This window comes from Seriola dumerili, unplaced genomic scaffold, assembly GCF_002260705.1.
Source record: "Seriola dumerili isolate Sdu_G_001 unplaced genomic scaffold, Sdu_1.0 BDQW01000291.1, whole genome shotgun sequence".
Classification (NCBI taxonomy): domain Eukaryota; kingdom Metazoa; phylum Chordata; class Actinopteri; order Carangiformes; family Carangidae; genus Seriola; species Seriola dumerili.
Window position 1 is genome coordinate 7,137,392 of NW_019174546.1, and position 17,155 is coordinate 7,154,546.

The 17,155-nt window shown below is 43.3% G+C and overlaps 1 protein-coding gene across 2 annotated transcripts in view; it reads right to left on the reverse strand.

Moving 5' to 3' along the window:
• Positions 1 to 735: 735 nt before the first annotated feature.
• tns3 (tensin 3) overlaps positions 736 to 17,155 on the reverse strand; it is a 32,553-nt gene continuing 16,133 nt past the window's right edge. The window contains exons 13-27 of one of the 2 annotated variants that reach the window (XM_022757980.1): positions 13,474 to 14,676; positions 10,259 to 10,416; positions 10,027 to 10,159; positions 9,806 to 9,889; positions 7,822 to 7,954; positions 7,086 to 7,648; positions 6,895 to 6,981; positions 6,652 to 6,783; positions 5,233 to 5,328; positions 4,785 to 4,862; positions 4,508 to 4,585; positions 4,088 to 4,256; positions 3,930 to 3,998; positions 3,643 to 3,672; positions 736 to 2,463 (exon numbers count right to left, since the gene is read on the reverse strand). In XM_022757980.1, the coding sequence (XP_022613701.1) occupies positions 2,319 to 2,463; positions 3,643 to 3,672; positions 3,930 to 3,998; positions 4,088 to 4,256; positions 4,508 to 4,585; positions 4,785 to 4,862; positions 5,233 to 5,328; positions 6,652 to 6,783; positions 6,895 to 6,981; positions 7,086 to 7,648; positions 7,822 to 7,954; positions 9,806 to 9,889; positions 10,027 to 10,159; positions 10,259 to 10,416; positions 13,474 to 14,676 (3,158 nt within the window). In that variant the 3' untranslated portion in view covers positions 736 to 2,318. The remainder of the gene's footprint in view (positions 2,464 to 3,642; positions 3,673 to 3,929; positions 3,999 to 4,087; positions 4,257 to 4,507; positions 4,586 to 4,784; positions 4,863 to 5,232; positions 5,329 to 6,651; positions 6,784 to 6,894; positions 6,982 to 7,085; positions 7,649 to 7,821; positions 7,955 to 9,805; positions 9,890 to 10,026; positions 10,160 to 10,258; positions 10,417 to 13,473; positions 14,677 to 17,155) is intronic. The other variant, XM_022757981.1, reaches the window with a different exon arrangement.

The following is a 17,155-nucleotide window of genomic DNA, read 5'->3' on the forward strand; positions in this document are numbered from 1 at the left end:
AGTAACCTGTCCTGGCTTGTGCGGAGGCACAGTCCTGTTTTACTGCACTTCACAAATGAGACAGTGGACATGTGTGTGTTGGATATGTGCATGTGTACTGCAAGAGTAAGACACAGATGCAGAATACTTGTGTGTCAGCCTTATTAACATGTGGTTGTGGTCCACTTACACAATTACTATTTCACCTTTAAGCTACAGCTAAAAAAAAAAAAATTCTGACTGGGGAAATAAGCCACGTCATGAAACACACTCCACTCATGTGCAGGTTCAAATGTTTTGTGTTGCTAGTGTCCTCTGCTGGCTGCAAACTGAACTGAAGCCGTTTCCTTTCTCTGCAGTTAAAGTAAACATGTTTCCAGCATGGTTTCCTCATTATTGACTGGGCAGCAGTGTCATGATCTGTCGACTTGTTTCACATCTTGTTTCGTATTGTGAGATCATAGCTACAACTGTAATTTAGAAACCTTCTTGTGACTAATACTCAAAGTTATGTTGTACCAAACCAAAAGACCTTAAAATTTGAAATTGTAGCTGACACCTAAAAAGTTTACAAAATTATGGAAATTGGAAATTGAAATTAGTAAAATGATGCACAAGAAGCTGAAAAGTTGCAGCCATACAAAACTTCAATGAAGAGCTGATACAGATTATAGCTATATGTGCTGTCAGAGAGTATGGAATAATTGCATTGCAACAACCAAAAAGCAATTGATGAGGAAACAAGATGCCTATATGTCAAACTTTTAATTTGAAGGGTTAACGGATCACCAAGATTACATAAACGTTTCCTTTCGTTTATTTACAGAACACATCAAAAACAACGCGACATCAATATACACATAAACTGTTCACATGTAGCATGTTATAAACAGAGGCACAGTATTGTATGAGATAAGTATGAGGTACAGATAATAGGTCATGAAAATGATAACATCATAACAAATGTGTACATAAACAATGCAAGAATATCAACAGAGCTTTATTGTGGTGGTAGGTCCCTCTCTGGCGGAAATGGCTGCCCAACACACAAAAATAGTTAAAAGGAATGACCTTTTTTTTGTCATCATCTCATATACAACGTCAACACAAACTCAGCTGGGATTATCAACATTTTAATCTGTCTCCCAGAGCAAGTATATTGTATATGTCATAGACAGATGACCAGCTGAATATGTCCAATACTAAATTTATTTGTGCAATTCCAACACTGAGCGTTCTCACGTTTTAAAAACTAACGCAATGACAGCATTTGCTTTCTCAATATAGCAGCCTGTGTGTTTTTAAAAAAAAAAAAGTCAAATCAAATATACAAAATGGTGTATACTGATTGATTCTTGATACTGAAACACTGCAGTGCTGTTAGTGGCCACGTGCCCCCACAAAGAGTGTAAGGTTTGGCAGCTGGGTGAGTGGAATGCCACTGTCTTCTACACAAAGTACCAATGTGTTTTTAACCAACTCCTGTCAAGTCAATATATATATTAGCGTTTAATTAAAATACTTTTTTACTATGGTTTCTCTCATTTCAGAACACACACACATACACACACACTCACACACACTTCCATTAAACTGTTACTGACAGCTTTATAAGTGGTCATATTCACATCCATCTTATGAAGAAAATGATTTAACAAGTTCAGAGAAGCCAGGTACATGTACCGACGGCTGTGGTTTAAAAAAATAAAATTTTACATTGCATAGATAAAATAATCCTGTATGCGATGTAGCCAGTCCCAGAGTCCAAATTATACATATCTGCTGCACTTTCCTTTGCACAATTTTAACTCCATGAAGCAAAATTGCACGCTGGACAGATGCAGCATAGACATCGGCTACAACTTTACAGGAAGTTAATAGCTTGAATGAAGCTTGTTTTGGTTAAATAGTAGAAAGAAAAAGCAACATGCAAAACGTAGGGTTTTGTCCATAAAAAATTCTACGCATGGATAAGAAAAGCAGCTTTTGTGTTATGTCCTTAAAATACGATGAGAATGAATATAACTGTATAAGATATTACAGTTGTAAACCAGTAGAAAAAGATTACACATTTTTTAGAATTTTGATGTTTTCATAATTGGCTAATTTACATTTCATTTTACAGGAGAGGAAAATAACAAAATAGAAGGGGATTTATATTTTTCTACTTAAAGATGTAATTAAATGTCCTGGTGCTGGTAAGTGATGATAATGTATATAATATCCAGTTAATATCCAGGGTTAATGTTCAGGTCATCACCATCTTCAGTCTTTACATTTTGCCCTTTGTTCAGCTTTTCAGTCTTTATTTGTTGTTTGTCCAGGTGATCAGCTCCGGCCTACTTACTCTTCTGCGAGCCGATCATCACCTTTGACACAAAGTTGACAATGGCACTTGCTGGCTGCTCAGGGTCATGCTCTGCAAACAGGTGACATATATTGTCCATGGAAGTGCCAGTTTTCCTTGCCACAAAGCCGAAGATCCTGCAAAGATGGAGCAAAGTACTTAATAGCTGCGCTGTCATCTGCCTCAAACTGACCAATTAAATATAACGTTTAGTGTTCAGACCCTTCACTTTTTTGCACTTTATTCTGTTGTAGATCTGATCTTAACTGGATACAATTTTTGCCAATCTGCACTCACTAACCCATAATGACACAGTTTTAATTATCCTTGAGATGTGTCCAGAACTTGATTGAATTGATTGGACTTAGTTTAGAAAGACACACACTTATATATGTGTATATAAGCTCCCACAATTCGCATTGCATGTCAGGACAAAAGCCAGGCCATGGAGTCCAAGGAACCTTCTGTGTACCTTTTTGATAAACCTGTGGCAGGGTATAGATGAAGGCCAGGGTATAAAACCGTTTCTAAAGCTTTGAATGTTCTCAGGAGCAAAGTGGCCTAAATTATTGTGGAATGGAAGAATTTTCAAACCACCAGGACTCTTCCTAGAGTTGGCTGCCAGGCCAAACTGAGTAAACAGGCAAGAAGGGCCTTGGTCATCGAGGTGACCAAGAACCAATCTGTCCTCCGCAGAGATGGGAGAATCTGATGGAATGACGGCCTTTTCAGCTGCACTCCATTAATCAGGCCTGAATGCACGCGATCTGAGATTGGGGCAACGGTTCACCTTTCAGCACGAGGATGACCTGAAGCATACAGCCAAGACAACTCTGGAGAGAGTCTCTGCTGTCCTTGTGGCCAAAGCCCAGACTTGGACCACATAGAACAACTGTGCAGTGACCTGAAGTTGCCAGTTCAGAGGCGCCTCCCCTCCACTCTGACAGAGCTTGACAGAGAATGGGACAAACTGCCCGAATCCAGGTGGGCAAAGCTTGTCGAGACTTTCCCAAGAAGATTCAAAGCTGTAATTTCTGCCAAACAAGCCTCTACAAAGTACTGAATTAAGAGTCTAAATACTTTTGTAAATGAGAGTTTCTGATTTATAATAAATTTGCAAAAATTTCTAAAAACATGTTTTCAATTTATCATTATGGATTATTGGTTGCAGTTTGATGGGGTAAATGGCAATGTCATCCATTTACAATGAAATCTAGAATAAAGTAATTAACAGAATAAAGTGTGAAAAAGTGAAGCACTCTGAACACTGTAAATGAAATGAAACGCTGTATGTAAAAAAATAACAATTGACTTACTTTGCTGAAGGGCAGCCATCTTTTTTCCACCTATGTTCAGTGAAATGAGGACAACAGTCAGTTGGAGGATTAGTTAGTCATCGTCTTATTAGAACCATTTCATGGGTTGATTTGCTGATATTCCTTTGCTCATGTAATTTCTTGCTCACCCTGTAATTATCTAGGAAACATTTTGTTATGCCACTCCTTCTTGGAGTAATAACAGGTTAACCTACCAATAGCCATGGTGACTAACACTCTGATAACCCTGCAGTGACGTGTTCAGACTGTAAATTAGCAATACTCACTTTCTATCTTGAGGGTCCAAGGCACAAAAGATGACTGTATTGACATTGTAATGCCTCCTGAAGAAGAGTCTTAAAAAAAAAAAAGGACAAAATGATGGTTATTGTGAGAAGTGGGTTTTTGTGTGTATGTGTGGTGTAAAAGTGTTTTTGGTACTTACTTCCTCTGGTTGTCAGTGAGGGTGATTCCCTGGGAGGAAACTTTGAAGTGGACCACGGTGGAGGTTGGTGGAGGGTTTGAGCTCAGAGTCATACTGGTGGCTTTCTGCACTGCCTGGACACCCGTCAGGGACTCCATCTCCACTGAGCCCAGGTACCACACGTTACAGGCTGCAGGAGCACACAGACTGAAATTACACTCAGATCACAACAGCTAGGTGCAAATAACGCTAGAGCAAGTGCATAAGTGACAAAGTCCTACAGTCCATAATAACGGGACGAGAAAAAATGGCTACGTGTGGATGCGCTCATTTCCAAAAGTGTCACCGCACCGCACACAAGGATTGTGTCACTGTTTATGTACAGTGCCATCACTACTCAGTCATAATGTCTATCCAGAGGGAGTGACGTTAGACAATTACCTGCACCCTGTTTTAGCAGCTCAGCAGCAGAGTTGGTGACTGATTGTGAGATATTCTCCACAACATCTTCAAGAGGATCTGCGAACAAGAAAAGCAAAACAACGTCAGTGAGGTTATTTTGTGAAAACCACAACGTAAACAAATAAAATGACTTAATGGCCAGACAGCTAAATAGACAGACTGGAAGCCACAAAACCCAAATAATGTTTATTTTCTATTCTGACCATAATCTTCCTCAAGAAAATAAAACTGTGTGCGACTGTGTGTGAATGTTTACCTCTGTCAGGTATAATAAGTTTACAGGGCAGGGCCAAGGGAGTGATTGAATGTTGGCAGACCAATGCGGTTAAGCTTCCTGTAAAAGAACAGCATATAAAATCAAAGTTACAGTCAGATTTGCTGATTTATTATCACATCAATCACTTGCTTATTACATCTTCTACTATTACTGAAAAGATGACAAAGAAATTAAAATAAAATCATTGATAATACTGTTATGGCAAATGACAATCTTGTTGATGTGTTAGCCACATCAACTCAACTGTCTGCTGCAGAGATACTGTAGTTATCCAGTGCTAGCCACTGGTACAATGCAACGCAGACCAGTAGAGGGCAGTGTTGTGCACAAATGCTTGACCTTTGGTGCTGTGATGCCAAACAGCCAGGAGCTGTCACTGTTGGAAGGCAAGTGTGCAGAAAGAGGTTTTACCAGAGCAGGCACTCACCGAAATAGGGCTCATTGGGGCAACCCTTCAACCGCACCCCTTTCTGTGTACACTCAATCAGGAAGTGGCGTACTAATTCATTGGATAGATCGCCTCCTGTGGGGGAAAAAAAAAGGACAGAAAGAGGATACAGAAGGAAATATGAGAGATAATTAACTCCTCTAACAATTCCTCTGTGGTCTGATTTATCTAAACTGTCCTCTATCTGACACCCTAGATTTACTCTGACCTAAATAACAGCTCCAAGCATTTATCTCAGTGCGACACATAATTTCCCAGCCTTTAAGAGTTACATAAAACATATTAAATCACTACATTCAATCTCCCCCAGAGATTAATGGGATTATGATTCAACAGAAGCGCCTCTGAGGGGGCAGGAGGAGTCTATGTGAGGAATGTCTTTGACACAAAGGCTTGGAGAAAGGCCTGCTCCTTAAGGTGGGTTGGGTTTCACACTTATAAGGAACCACAATGCCCTAAGCTGAGAGTGTGGAGAAGGACCATGTCATGATGTCACCACAGGTGCCGTTGGACTGCGGAGGGGTAAGAGCAAACAAAAGGGCAGGTGTGAGTGGGGGATGAAATGAAAGGGTTGAACACTGTGGTGGGCTGGTAGAAGAAGGGCATAAGGGCATCCTTTGTGCCCTCATGTGTTGTTTTTGTCAAGAAAAAAAAAAAAAAAACCTTATAAAGATTCCAACTCGTTTCTGATACACGCTGTGTGGGTTTTAATGTCTGGCGCTTTTTTTTTTCTTTTTTAAAAAAAATAATAATAAAAAAACGATTGCGTGAATCTCTATCACTGCTTAATCAGCCTTTGTTTTCATGTTGAAGCATGGCCAGAGAATGTTTGGACAGATTCCTCTAGAGACTTTGTTTATTTTCCAAGGAAAAAAAAAATCTCATCCCCTATTTCCTGAAACAAACACACTAGGAAGTAAACATCGAAGCAGCCTGTTTTGAACCCAATCCCTGGATATAGCATCTTGTTATGTGGGGCAGCGAGCTTCCCAGGAGAAGGCCCCGGGATCAGAGCAGGCTTATGGACTCGCCACATCCTTTGTGAAGGGGTGAAACATTAGCTGTACATCTAAGACTATCAGGCAATAGGGGTCTGTTTGGCTTCATCACGATGATGCCCGGGAGAGAGACACAGTGAGGAGCTCTCACACACACACACAAACAGAGGAGGGAACTCTCATGTTCCACCACGAAGGTGAGTACAGTGGGCTGTAACTGTAGATGGCTTTTTTGTGGGATTGTGTGATGGTTGATTCCCATGAACACTGTTGGATCAGTCTCTGATACCTGACTACGATAATTGAGAGAATGCTTTTCAACATTTTGGGAAACACACATTTAATCCACATTTCCTTCTTTTCTTAAAAAGTTAGGAACATTACATCACATGTGTTGTACCTTTCTTGGTCTGTTGGAGAACGGAGGGTGGGGGTGTAGCCACCTTCATCGCCAGCCCATAGGCCCCTCTGAAGGAGTGGCTGTCCCTCACGATGAAGCAGCCAGGCTCCTTGTCCTTCAAGACTGAAATGGCTGAGGAAAGAGAAACATAATTATGAGGCTGCTCGATAGTTCAGTGGAAAAGTTTTCTTTCTTTTTTTTTTTTTTTTTTTTTTAGATAAAAAGTGGACGCTGGAAGCCTACCTTGATCCCTTGAGATATCTGGCTTATACCAGAATTTCGATGTGTCCTGCACAAATTTTACAGTAACCTGCTTGCTGGCCAGTACATCTGAAAAAAAAAAAAAGCACACAATCATCAGCCAAAAGAGCTTTAGTAGGATTAATTTGTGGGTGTTCATCACCTCATGTGACACCAATGAGACATGAGCTTACCTGGCAGAGGTGAGGCTGTGCCTGGTGTCTGAGCTGACAGGTCAGGCAAGACGTTGGGGAAGGGGATGCTAACGGAGCTCCCACTGTGGGGACTCGAGAAGCCGCTGAGGGCTGGAGAGGCTGTTCCCAGCGAATGCTCCCCGTCCGACGCCCTCTTCTTCTCAGGCAGGAGTGGGGGCTGTATCTGGGGCTGACTCTGTGATTGACTCTGCCCATCCATGGAGGTCAAAAGATCCCTGTCCATGCCTCCATTTCCCAGCAGAGAAGAGCTGGCGTTTGGGCAGTCCGTGCCGTAGCCGACACCCGTGTCATCCTGCTCGTCAAAGCTTTGAGCTGGACTGTGGCTGAGAGCGTAGCGAGCCATGCGGCTTCGCTGGCTGCTTCGAGGAGAGCTGTGGGCGTTGGGGGCCGGGTGGATATGGGGGTGGTGCAGGGGAGGAGAGTGGTGGCCGTAGTCCAGTGAGATGGAGTGCTGCGGTGGTTGTCTGGTAGAGGTGTAGCCGCTCAGGGAAGAGTGGCGGCTCAGGACGGGATGCTCTGGCCAGGACTGGTTCATAGATGAGCTTGAGTTAAGAAAAAAAAAGGTCACTGACATACAGTAAAAGAAAAGTGTTTAATCTTTGGTAATAACACTAAAACCACGACCAAGACTCCCACTTTCTAACTACTAACTTACATCCTCTTGTAGTAAAACGGTTAATGCTGCTTCATGTTTTTGCAAAGGTAAGATTTCTACCTGTCTGTCCGCTTTAGGGTCCCAACAGTGGAGGCAGAGTGTGTAGCACTTAGCGTCCTGTGGCAGTTGATGGATGAGTCTGGCAAACCGTCAACTCCAACATGGCCGATCATCTCTGAATATTCCCGCAGTTCTGCATGAGAGCAAGAAAACAATGTGTCAAGAGTTCTTCAAGCATAATTTTGAACACACTCAAAGTCGGGATGGAGCTGTTTGTGTTTTAAACGCTGTAAACATGAAAATAAATACACACAGAGAGAAAAAGCTGCACAAAACAAACTTTAGAACTTAAAATAAGCAAAGATAAACTTGCTGAAACAAATAGGATTACATGATATGGGAAGAAAAATCCCTCAGGAAAGAGCTCTGGGTTCTTTTCAGCAACAAGCAATCAATGTTGGAGTTGAAATGAAATGAAAACTATCCACATGGCCTTGCACCCAGCCATCAACCTATATAAAACCAATTACCAATTACCGCCGCCACAACCCACGGAGTCAACAAATCAAACTCAATTGCAGCTAGAAATTAAAAGCCCTCTGACATAATTATCTAAAAGCTTCATTCTAATCAGTCAAAGTCTGGAGCCGCTGACAGCCGCAGATCTAACAGCTCATGTTCAAACTCAGGCTCTACAGCCAGGGTTTCTCTGGGTAACGTTTATGGGAGCAAGAAGTGCAAAGCAAGTGAAAGAGTTTCTTCTTGTCCCCGTTTCCCCTCTGTGTACACAGAGACAAATGTTTTTTTTGTGTCATGATTCCTGACCCACAGTCACCATGGAGATGTGGCAGGGCTGAATGCGATGATTCTCGCCTGGACGTCTGAGGTAGTAAGAGGCAAAGCAGGGGCACAGATCTGCTCCCAGGCCCTACAACCTTTAGACATACTGTCGATCTCTATGGAAACAAGTCAATGAGAGGTCAGCATCGAGTGAAAATGAAAGTAAAGCTTGGGTTCATGGCGAGATCATCTATCAGTATGTGGGCAGTTCCTGACATGTACAATCTTGTGCTTTTGTGACAACACTGATCCAAAAACATGCCACAGCTAACTCAATTTAAACCTTCTGGGATGCAACACAACACCAGTTCTACATTGTTTTAGATTTCTACTTCTATCATTAAGACAGAGTAAACAATAAAAAGAATTTAAAAAAAACAACATGGAGGAATTTGGGAAGTTACATCAACAGCGAGGGTGTGTTCCACCTCGGATAAACACCAAAGAAAACAAAAAACATCCACCAACAAAGAAACACAGAGGGGATCAGTTTTATCCTAAAGAACAACACTGTTATGTCTAAAAAAAAAAAAAAAAAAAAGTTTTCCCTTCTGGCTGTGACCACGCAGACATTCTCCAAAACCCAAGCAAGAAGGGCAGAGACCAGTGAGGAATCTCCCTGCTTTCTCATTCATGAGACGTCTTTGTTTTCAGCCTCTGTCTCAAAACCACTAAAATTCCACGAACAACAAGCTCACCATTATTAGGTAAAGCAAGGGGGGACCTCAGATAGTTCTGCTCTAATGAGACAGTGGTTCCAAACAGTCAGTCAGAGGGCAGACATGAAAGACGACTCCTGGAAAGACCGTGTCTCTTCTTGTCACTCTATCTTTAATTGGTTTGAGGGAAAAAAGACAAGTACGCTCATAGAAGAATAGTGTAAATGTTTGTTCTTCACAGCACTTTGGTCAATGGTTTTACCTCCTATAATAAAGTGCTTCACATCCATAGGGTTAGAAAAAGGTCAAATGTTCTGTATTTTTAGTTCACAATGAAATGACATTTCTGTATTTTAAATATATACCATCAAATTACATGGAGAATTGTTTTTCTCTACCAATGTTCTGTGTCTATTCTTAAAGGCAGCTGTTAAGTTCACAAAGAAAGACCACTTTCTTCCCTCAGACTGAAGACTGTTCATAATGGCTTCATGTGATGCTCTGTTTTCTCAGAAGAATGAGTTCATTCTGCATTTTGAACCTACCATGGTTTGTTCTGTAGCCTCCATATGACTGCATGCTTGGAGATGGCATTTGCCTGAGGTGAGTTAATTCTGACATATTTTTCACTGAAAGCACAAAGGAAACAATGACAGGGACTTTAAATGAAATCAGACAATCAAAGCTGGTCAGAAATAAATGCAAAATGAGATATTCCCCCAAAAGGAACCTATTCACAAAGACACAGGAGACACACTGTACTTACCATATGGTGTAGGTGGAGAGATGGGGAAGGCAGGAGTGGGTGGGGTCATGTCACTCCCGGCCTCGACCCCACTGTCCATGTCTGGGCCCTGGGCCCTGTAGTCAGCGCTGTCACTCCTGTACAACATGGGATGCTGGAACACACAGACATAGGCACGTAAACTAAGCATCCACGCATGGGAAAAACAACATACATACAAGCACTACACTTTGTGCACATGTGCTGCATTTACCTGAGACTGTGGCACACAGGGGGAGTATGTCCGCTGGCCCCTGTACTCCTCTGTCCCGCCCCACCCTGAACTACAGAAGCCTGGGTGATCCGTCACATCGCTTCCTTGATGACTCAAACTCCGTGTGACACCCACCCGTCCCTCACTGGACTGGACAGCTGGACACACACAGGTAGACAGCAGCAAGTGGGTCATTAAATGTTAACTGACTTACAGGCATCACTGATTTCAAGGACGTAAAACACATCAAAATACTGAAAGGAAAAGCGCTTTGACCTTTGGTGCTTTTCAGAGTTTTACTCAGCAAAAATTCACACGTTCTTTGGATCATGTTCTCTGGAAATGTTTAAACATTTTCACAGCAGTGTGTCTTGAAGTTTTATTAGTTTTCAATTGCAGCTAGCCATTATTCAACTGGAAAAGACAAATTAGAGAAACAATAACTATATACCATCATATCATCGATATGATGATATATAGTGGTATATTGAGCTGAATTTGATAAATTATAATTCTGATTCATTGCACTAAATTCAGTCATTTCAGTTCACATTTTGATGTAGACAGCTTTGTAACCTGGGTTGGCTACTTTCATGACTTCTCTCTGTAACAAGTTTGGGACTGATGACATTTTTATTCAGTCAGTCTATAAACTGAAATGACCACACTGCTAACCCCAGGGTGCTGCTACAGTCGTGTTTTCAGAGGACACGACAGCTGAGGAATTCCAGGGTTCTGGCTGGTGGTGTGGAGCATGTGTGTGTGTGTGTGTCTGTGTGTGTGTGTGTGTGTGTGTGTGTGTGTGTGTGTGTGTGTGTGTGTGTCAGGGTGGTGGTGGAGGGGTGGGGGTTCAATGTTGTGACAACTCTAAAGAGTGCTGCCACTCAGCACCAGGGTGTTAATTTGAGCCCTCCCAGCGAGCTTGGCCTCTCATCCCTGAAGAATGCTAATGGTGCAGAAGTGTTACTGCCGGGGATCATTACTCACTTGGTCTGGGGCGAATATGGATGACACAGACAGTGTCATGCATACTTGCCGGTGTTTCTCCATGCATGCGTTTCAGTTAAGCACGTTCTTCTAGAACATGCATTTCATGCATATTTTATACAATAAATGAATCATAAATGAAATAACTCTGATATCAACTGAAGAAACTGCAGATGCATTTTGCAAACATGTATTGTTTTTTTGGGTCTTGTGCCAAAAATGTGTTTGGAAAAAAAAACTCAACAAAAAACAGACTAAATATAATATAAATGTTACAAAAGTGTTATTTCCTCCTGCAAGTCATGAAGGTGTGAAGAGCTTTTTTTATTTGGACCAAATTTCTCCTGCAGGCTTTTCTTTGGCCTCCAGTGGAGATCATCCCCAACCTTACTGAGCTTTTGTCACTCATCAGTTGCTGTACGTCAGCCCCAGTTCCCTTAATACAACACAAACACTTCAACCTCCGTCCTCCATCTCCCTCCTCTTCCTCTCCTCCTTAATGCAGTTAAAGGTGTTGAAATGACTTGGCAGACAATCATGAATTATCCATGAAACAATTTAATCAGCCTTCCTTTATCTTAAATAACTTTTGCTCCAACTTCATGTATTGACACAGCTCTGCAGAACGACTCTGAGCCATGACTCCTATCACCATTGCAAATTTATATATAAAAGCCTACATTAATCTGCAACCAACCCATCGCTTCCTATATGTTATTTGTGTATTAGCAAAGTTGTAGCCTTCGGCGTTTGTTTCTTGGAATGATACTTCTGTGTAGCTGATATGCACAGACAGGTATGCCTTTGGAATCGAATGGAAAAAACTTTGCCTCCGGGCTCACTTGTTCCTCTTTTGGAAATTCCTCAGGCCTCCCCATCCTGTGCCCCCCGCCCCTTCCCCTGCAACCACATGTACATGTACTAGAGTGTGATTCACGGGCTGCTAACATCCAGACAGCTTTTCTGCATTTTCTCTGCCTCACTGGCTTTCAGCTAAAAACATATTATGGAGCGCTATTGCACCAACAGTTAGTATGACTATTCTGAAGCCAACAGTACCGAACTTCATAACCTTTAAGGCTGAGCCAAATCTGACATAAAAAAAACCCAAAAAAAACAACTCTTATCTTCGTAACACTGAAAAGAGATCATCAACATCACATGATAGACAAATCCAAAATGTTGCTACATTTTTCTTATGATGTTTATCACCACTTTAGGGCTCGGGGAAAAACAAATTTAAGATAGAGAGTGGAATTTTGTAATTTAGCAATTTATATGAAGCGTGCAAGGAAGAAATACTTTGCAGCATTTCAATATCATAGGCTGCATCTTTGAATATGGCCCTGGGATCAGTTTCAATGTGAATGTATTGGGAATAACGTTGGTGAATATGATAGATACAAAAATCATTGCGATGCATAACCGCTTTAAGCACAGCAAATCTAACAACAACAATCAAAGATGACGTTATACTATTATAGTTACGTATCATTGATAGGAAAGAGCCTGGACAGTTGGAAGTGCAATGCTGCACAACAACAACAGGACAAAGTAATATAAGGAGAGATCTACTAGAGATGACTAACATTAAATGAAACAAGCGGTGTCTGCGTTATATACGTAATGCTTAAAATCTCTACACACAACAATAACCTTGCGGTCTCGGGGGATGTCTGAGGTAAACACAACTATTCTAAGGACTTTGATTTATCTGTATTCCTCAGAATGCAATCTCTATAATCCAAACACTGAGAGACGGCAATGTTCAGAAAGTTCGATGACAGCTGCCCTCCCTCTGTTCATGTACCATACTGATCCTGTAGTCAGATAGCTCCGCAGACAAGTCTGGACAGTGCTCCTTTCCTCAGAAACATACTGAAAACATCTGAAAACCTGGCAACCACCCTGCTATTTCTGCCACTAAAACACGCCAGGTGGGAGAAGGAGAGAAGGTGTGCTTTGTTCAGTGAACTCTGTAGTGCAGGAGAAGAAAAGCTGATGCTGTCGGAGAGGAGCTGCTCTTGTTTTAAATCATTCTCAGCGTGTTCATTGAAGTTGTTTTATAACTTAATTCATTAACATATTTATTAGACATTTCTAGCAAAAGCACTTCTCTGGTTTCATAATGATCCGTCACACATTTCTTTTCACGACCACACTTCCAGACCACACCACATCATCATCACCACCACCACCACCACACCCAGACTGTCTGACTGTCTTACCTGTCTGCTGTGTGTTTGTCAGGGTTGCTGCGTTATTATTGCTGAATCTGAGATTGATGCCGTTTGAGCATTTGCCGCCTGAGCTGTTTACATGCGCGCTGCCATTCCTCTTAACGGAGCTCGATACAGGCACAAATGTGGGGTCCAGGTCCATGATGAGCTGATTGAGCTGATCGATGGAGTTGTCAATGTCCATCGTTAAAGATTTGAACTCCTCGTCCTGTTTGTTGTTGTTGTTATTGTTTATTGTCGTCTGTTCCTTGTGGGGTGCTGTGTTTCTCAGAGCATCCACTGTTGTGTCCTTCGTTGGGCCCTGTGGTTCAGCGGGCAGGCCTGTTTTGGGTAAACTGCTCCCCTGCTTGCTCCCTGGGTATCTTTCAGTCTCATTTCCTTCCTCTGGCATGTAGATAAACTGTTGTGCAGCAACCATCTGCTGCTGGCGAACCCAGGACTGTGTGGAATAGCTTCCCTGTCGGTAGACATGCTGCTTGGGCATGGGAGCACTACCGGGATTAGAGGAGGCCACAGAGTTGCTCCGGGAGCTCAGACAGCCCCTTCTAGCCTCGGCGTAGGATCTCTCATATTCCTCCATGGGAGGGGGTGCAGGATGGTGAAGGTGGTGCTGGCTTTGGCTCTGCTGCTCCTCTCCTCCAGGACTCCCGAAGCCATCCGACAGCAGGGAGTTCTGGCTGCTCTTGTGGCAGGAGGACGACAAGGTTCCCAAGCTGTCCACGCTGTGTAGATCGTGACCCGTAATAACCTCATCATCCAGAATGTCCGTTTCCCTCTCTCTGGGACGGGGGTCTCCGTTGATGTGCACTTGGGCTGGGACTATCTGCTGGACGCCCACCCTTGGGCCTTGATCATCCATCTCCTCCAGTGAGGGGTCCTCAAGACCAAAGCCGCTTAGGAGGCGCTTCAGCTGAACCTTCTCCTGCTGGCTGGGGCCCTGGTTAGCCCTGACGACGGTGACGGTGGCAGTGGCGGCGGCGGCGGTGGCGGTGGTGATAGGTGTGGGTCTGTCTGCCCACAGGGAAGTGCTAGACAGACCTGAGTCACTGCTGACAGAGAGGGCGTGGTCGCTGTGGTCAGGGCTGGATGTGGCGGAGGTCGTGCGGGCCCCTCGGCCCAGCGTTGCCTCTCCTCCGCTGGGGCTCCTCTTGCTAGCCGCTTTGTCCTGGCTTAGGCCTTGAGAGCGTGGCGCTGCAAAATAGAAGAGATGCAGCGCTTCATACAGTCAGCTGGTATGGGCACACGTACACACAGAGACACACAAATAGCTCAGACAGACAAATACAAACGGCACAAAACCACACACAACACGAGACTCCATGAACAAGCACAGTCATGTCATCCCACAAACTCCACCATTCACAATCTGTCATTGACAAAGCTCAACACTCACAATCGCACCTCACCTGACAAAGACAACATTCCAGACAATACAGAGCATCAGACTGCAAATAAGTGGGGAATCAATACATTGGCAGAGAAAAATGTGAATCATGTTACTGTATTGGAGACAAATCGCCTAATTAGATGTGTCAGAAAAAAATAACATCAAATAAATCCCTCTTCTTGACATTCTAATCCATTCATTTTTACTATAACAACTTGCCTCTCTCCCATCAGGCCATCAGGTGAACTACCAAGGTGCTAGTGCATGCAGTGTGCGCTCAGATTATATAAGAGATGTTAAGTCTTCTGTATGCCACTACAAGAGTCAGACTGTCAGACAGGCTGTGGATCTTCAGAGTCTTGACCCCTGCATTCCTCACCCCGCTGTGATTAAGCCATCCTACTCCCTCTTGCTTGCCACTTGACCCCAAACATATGTCCAAACAACCTTCTTAATCCTCAGAAGTAAAATAGAAATCACAGAAAGTCAGTCATCTTGCAAGGTAAGAGTCAAATCCATCATGACATAGACAATAATTAAACATTAAAAAAAAAAAGACTAGACTTACACAAAATGAGTGTTGGAGAAGAATTCCTAGTGCATGTGAGCGGCGTGGCCAAGTAAGTGAAACTGCTGTTTCACTGTCACTCCTCAACAAAAGAGCTGGAACATGACTCCTATGCTTCTCCCACAATCTACCGCCTTAAGTACTTGCCTTTCAGTCAAACTATGACTGGAGGATCTGAATACCAGACACGCATGATAAAAGCTCCCCCTCCTCTTTTTCCTCAAGAAAGCTCCTGTATGTATGCTCCCCTCCTCCTCCTTCTCCTCCTCCCTTAACCCCCTGCATTCGGCCCTGAGCAGCCTCGGCTCAGGCCTCCATGCAGGTCAGTTCTGCTGGGAGCTTTCCAACAAATCCCTCTGGTAACATTCCCTCTAGGAAGATGCGAGCAGACTTTAAGACAGATGCTCCCCCTCTACCTCAGCACTGGCCATCTTTCTCTTTCTCTGTCACCCCTGTCATCCCCCCCCCCCCCCCCCCCCCCCCCCTTCCCCATGGCCCCCCATCTGTCTCAAAAAAAAAAAAAAAAATCTCTTACCTTCGCTGCCACTGCCAGGTAAGAGCACAGGACAGTCCCCATCTCCAGTAAAGCAAAACTTAAAGAGGGGAAAAGGCCACGCAGACACACGAGAGCGGACATGGCTTTTCACCAGGAAATAATGGTCAGGGTCAAATCAAGAGAGTTCCAATAAGTTAGCCCTGCTTTCTTTCTCTGCTGAGAAGGTGAGAGTGTTTGCACTCCACACAAGGGGGACCTTGAGATCTCCAAATAAGGACAGAGGAATGTAAACAAGTGGGGCGGGGTTTAAGGGAGGGGGCGGGCCGTAGGAAAGCAGTAACCCGACCTCTTGCCCTGCATTAGGGGACTACCCCACTGGGGGGGGGGGGGAAGAAAGAAAAGGAGAGGGCGGCCGAGAGAGGATCAGAGAATGAAAACAACATTCCTGCAGCTCCAGACTTTTTCACTCTGTAAAAAGACACTTTTTAATTAAAGCAATCCTTGCCTTCTACTTGGGAGCTCTGGGCAATTCTCATGAAAAGCAGCAGCCAAGTTGTTTTTCTCTCACTCTTGTGTGTCATGAAATTACACGCCTGCCGTCCTCATGTACAATATCACCATGAAACAGATGTGCCTTAAACTCAATTATGGGGTTCAACAATTGTTATAAAAACTTTTTTACCTATCAGGATTACACTGACATTAACAAACCAATGAATGGTTAACCAAATATGTCCTTAGCCAGTGAGCTTGAGAAAACCAGTCAAACCATTTATATCTAGTGTTCATGAGGTTGGTCGGTGTGGTACAGTGAGTCCCTGAATAATCCACCAATTACAGTGCAGAGAGCGGCGAGACCGGAGCTGTTCCTCTAGCTGCTCTCGTATCGCAGGAGGAGGTCCGGTCGTGTACGGCTATGCAATTACCCAACCCTTTCCATTCCTTCTCAGTTACTCTGCACCACCTGAATGCCAAATCGGTGAGTCAAAAGCATAATGACGATCATCATCATCATCATCATAATCATCATCATCAGTTTCTTCCGCCCAAGCTCCTACACGTGCCTCCGATGTGTAGATGACAGCTCTCTGGGAAATGTATCCGGTGTACTACTTGTACAGAACATACTGTACATGCGGAAAATGAAGGGAGTAACAAACTACTCACCTGTAGTAGTACCGAGCCATGCAAATAGTTTTTGAATTTGTTCAAGCTTTGA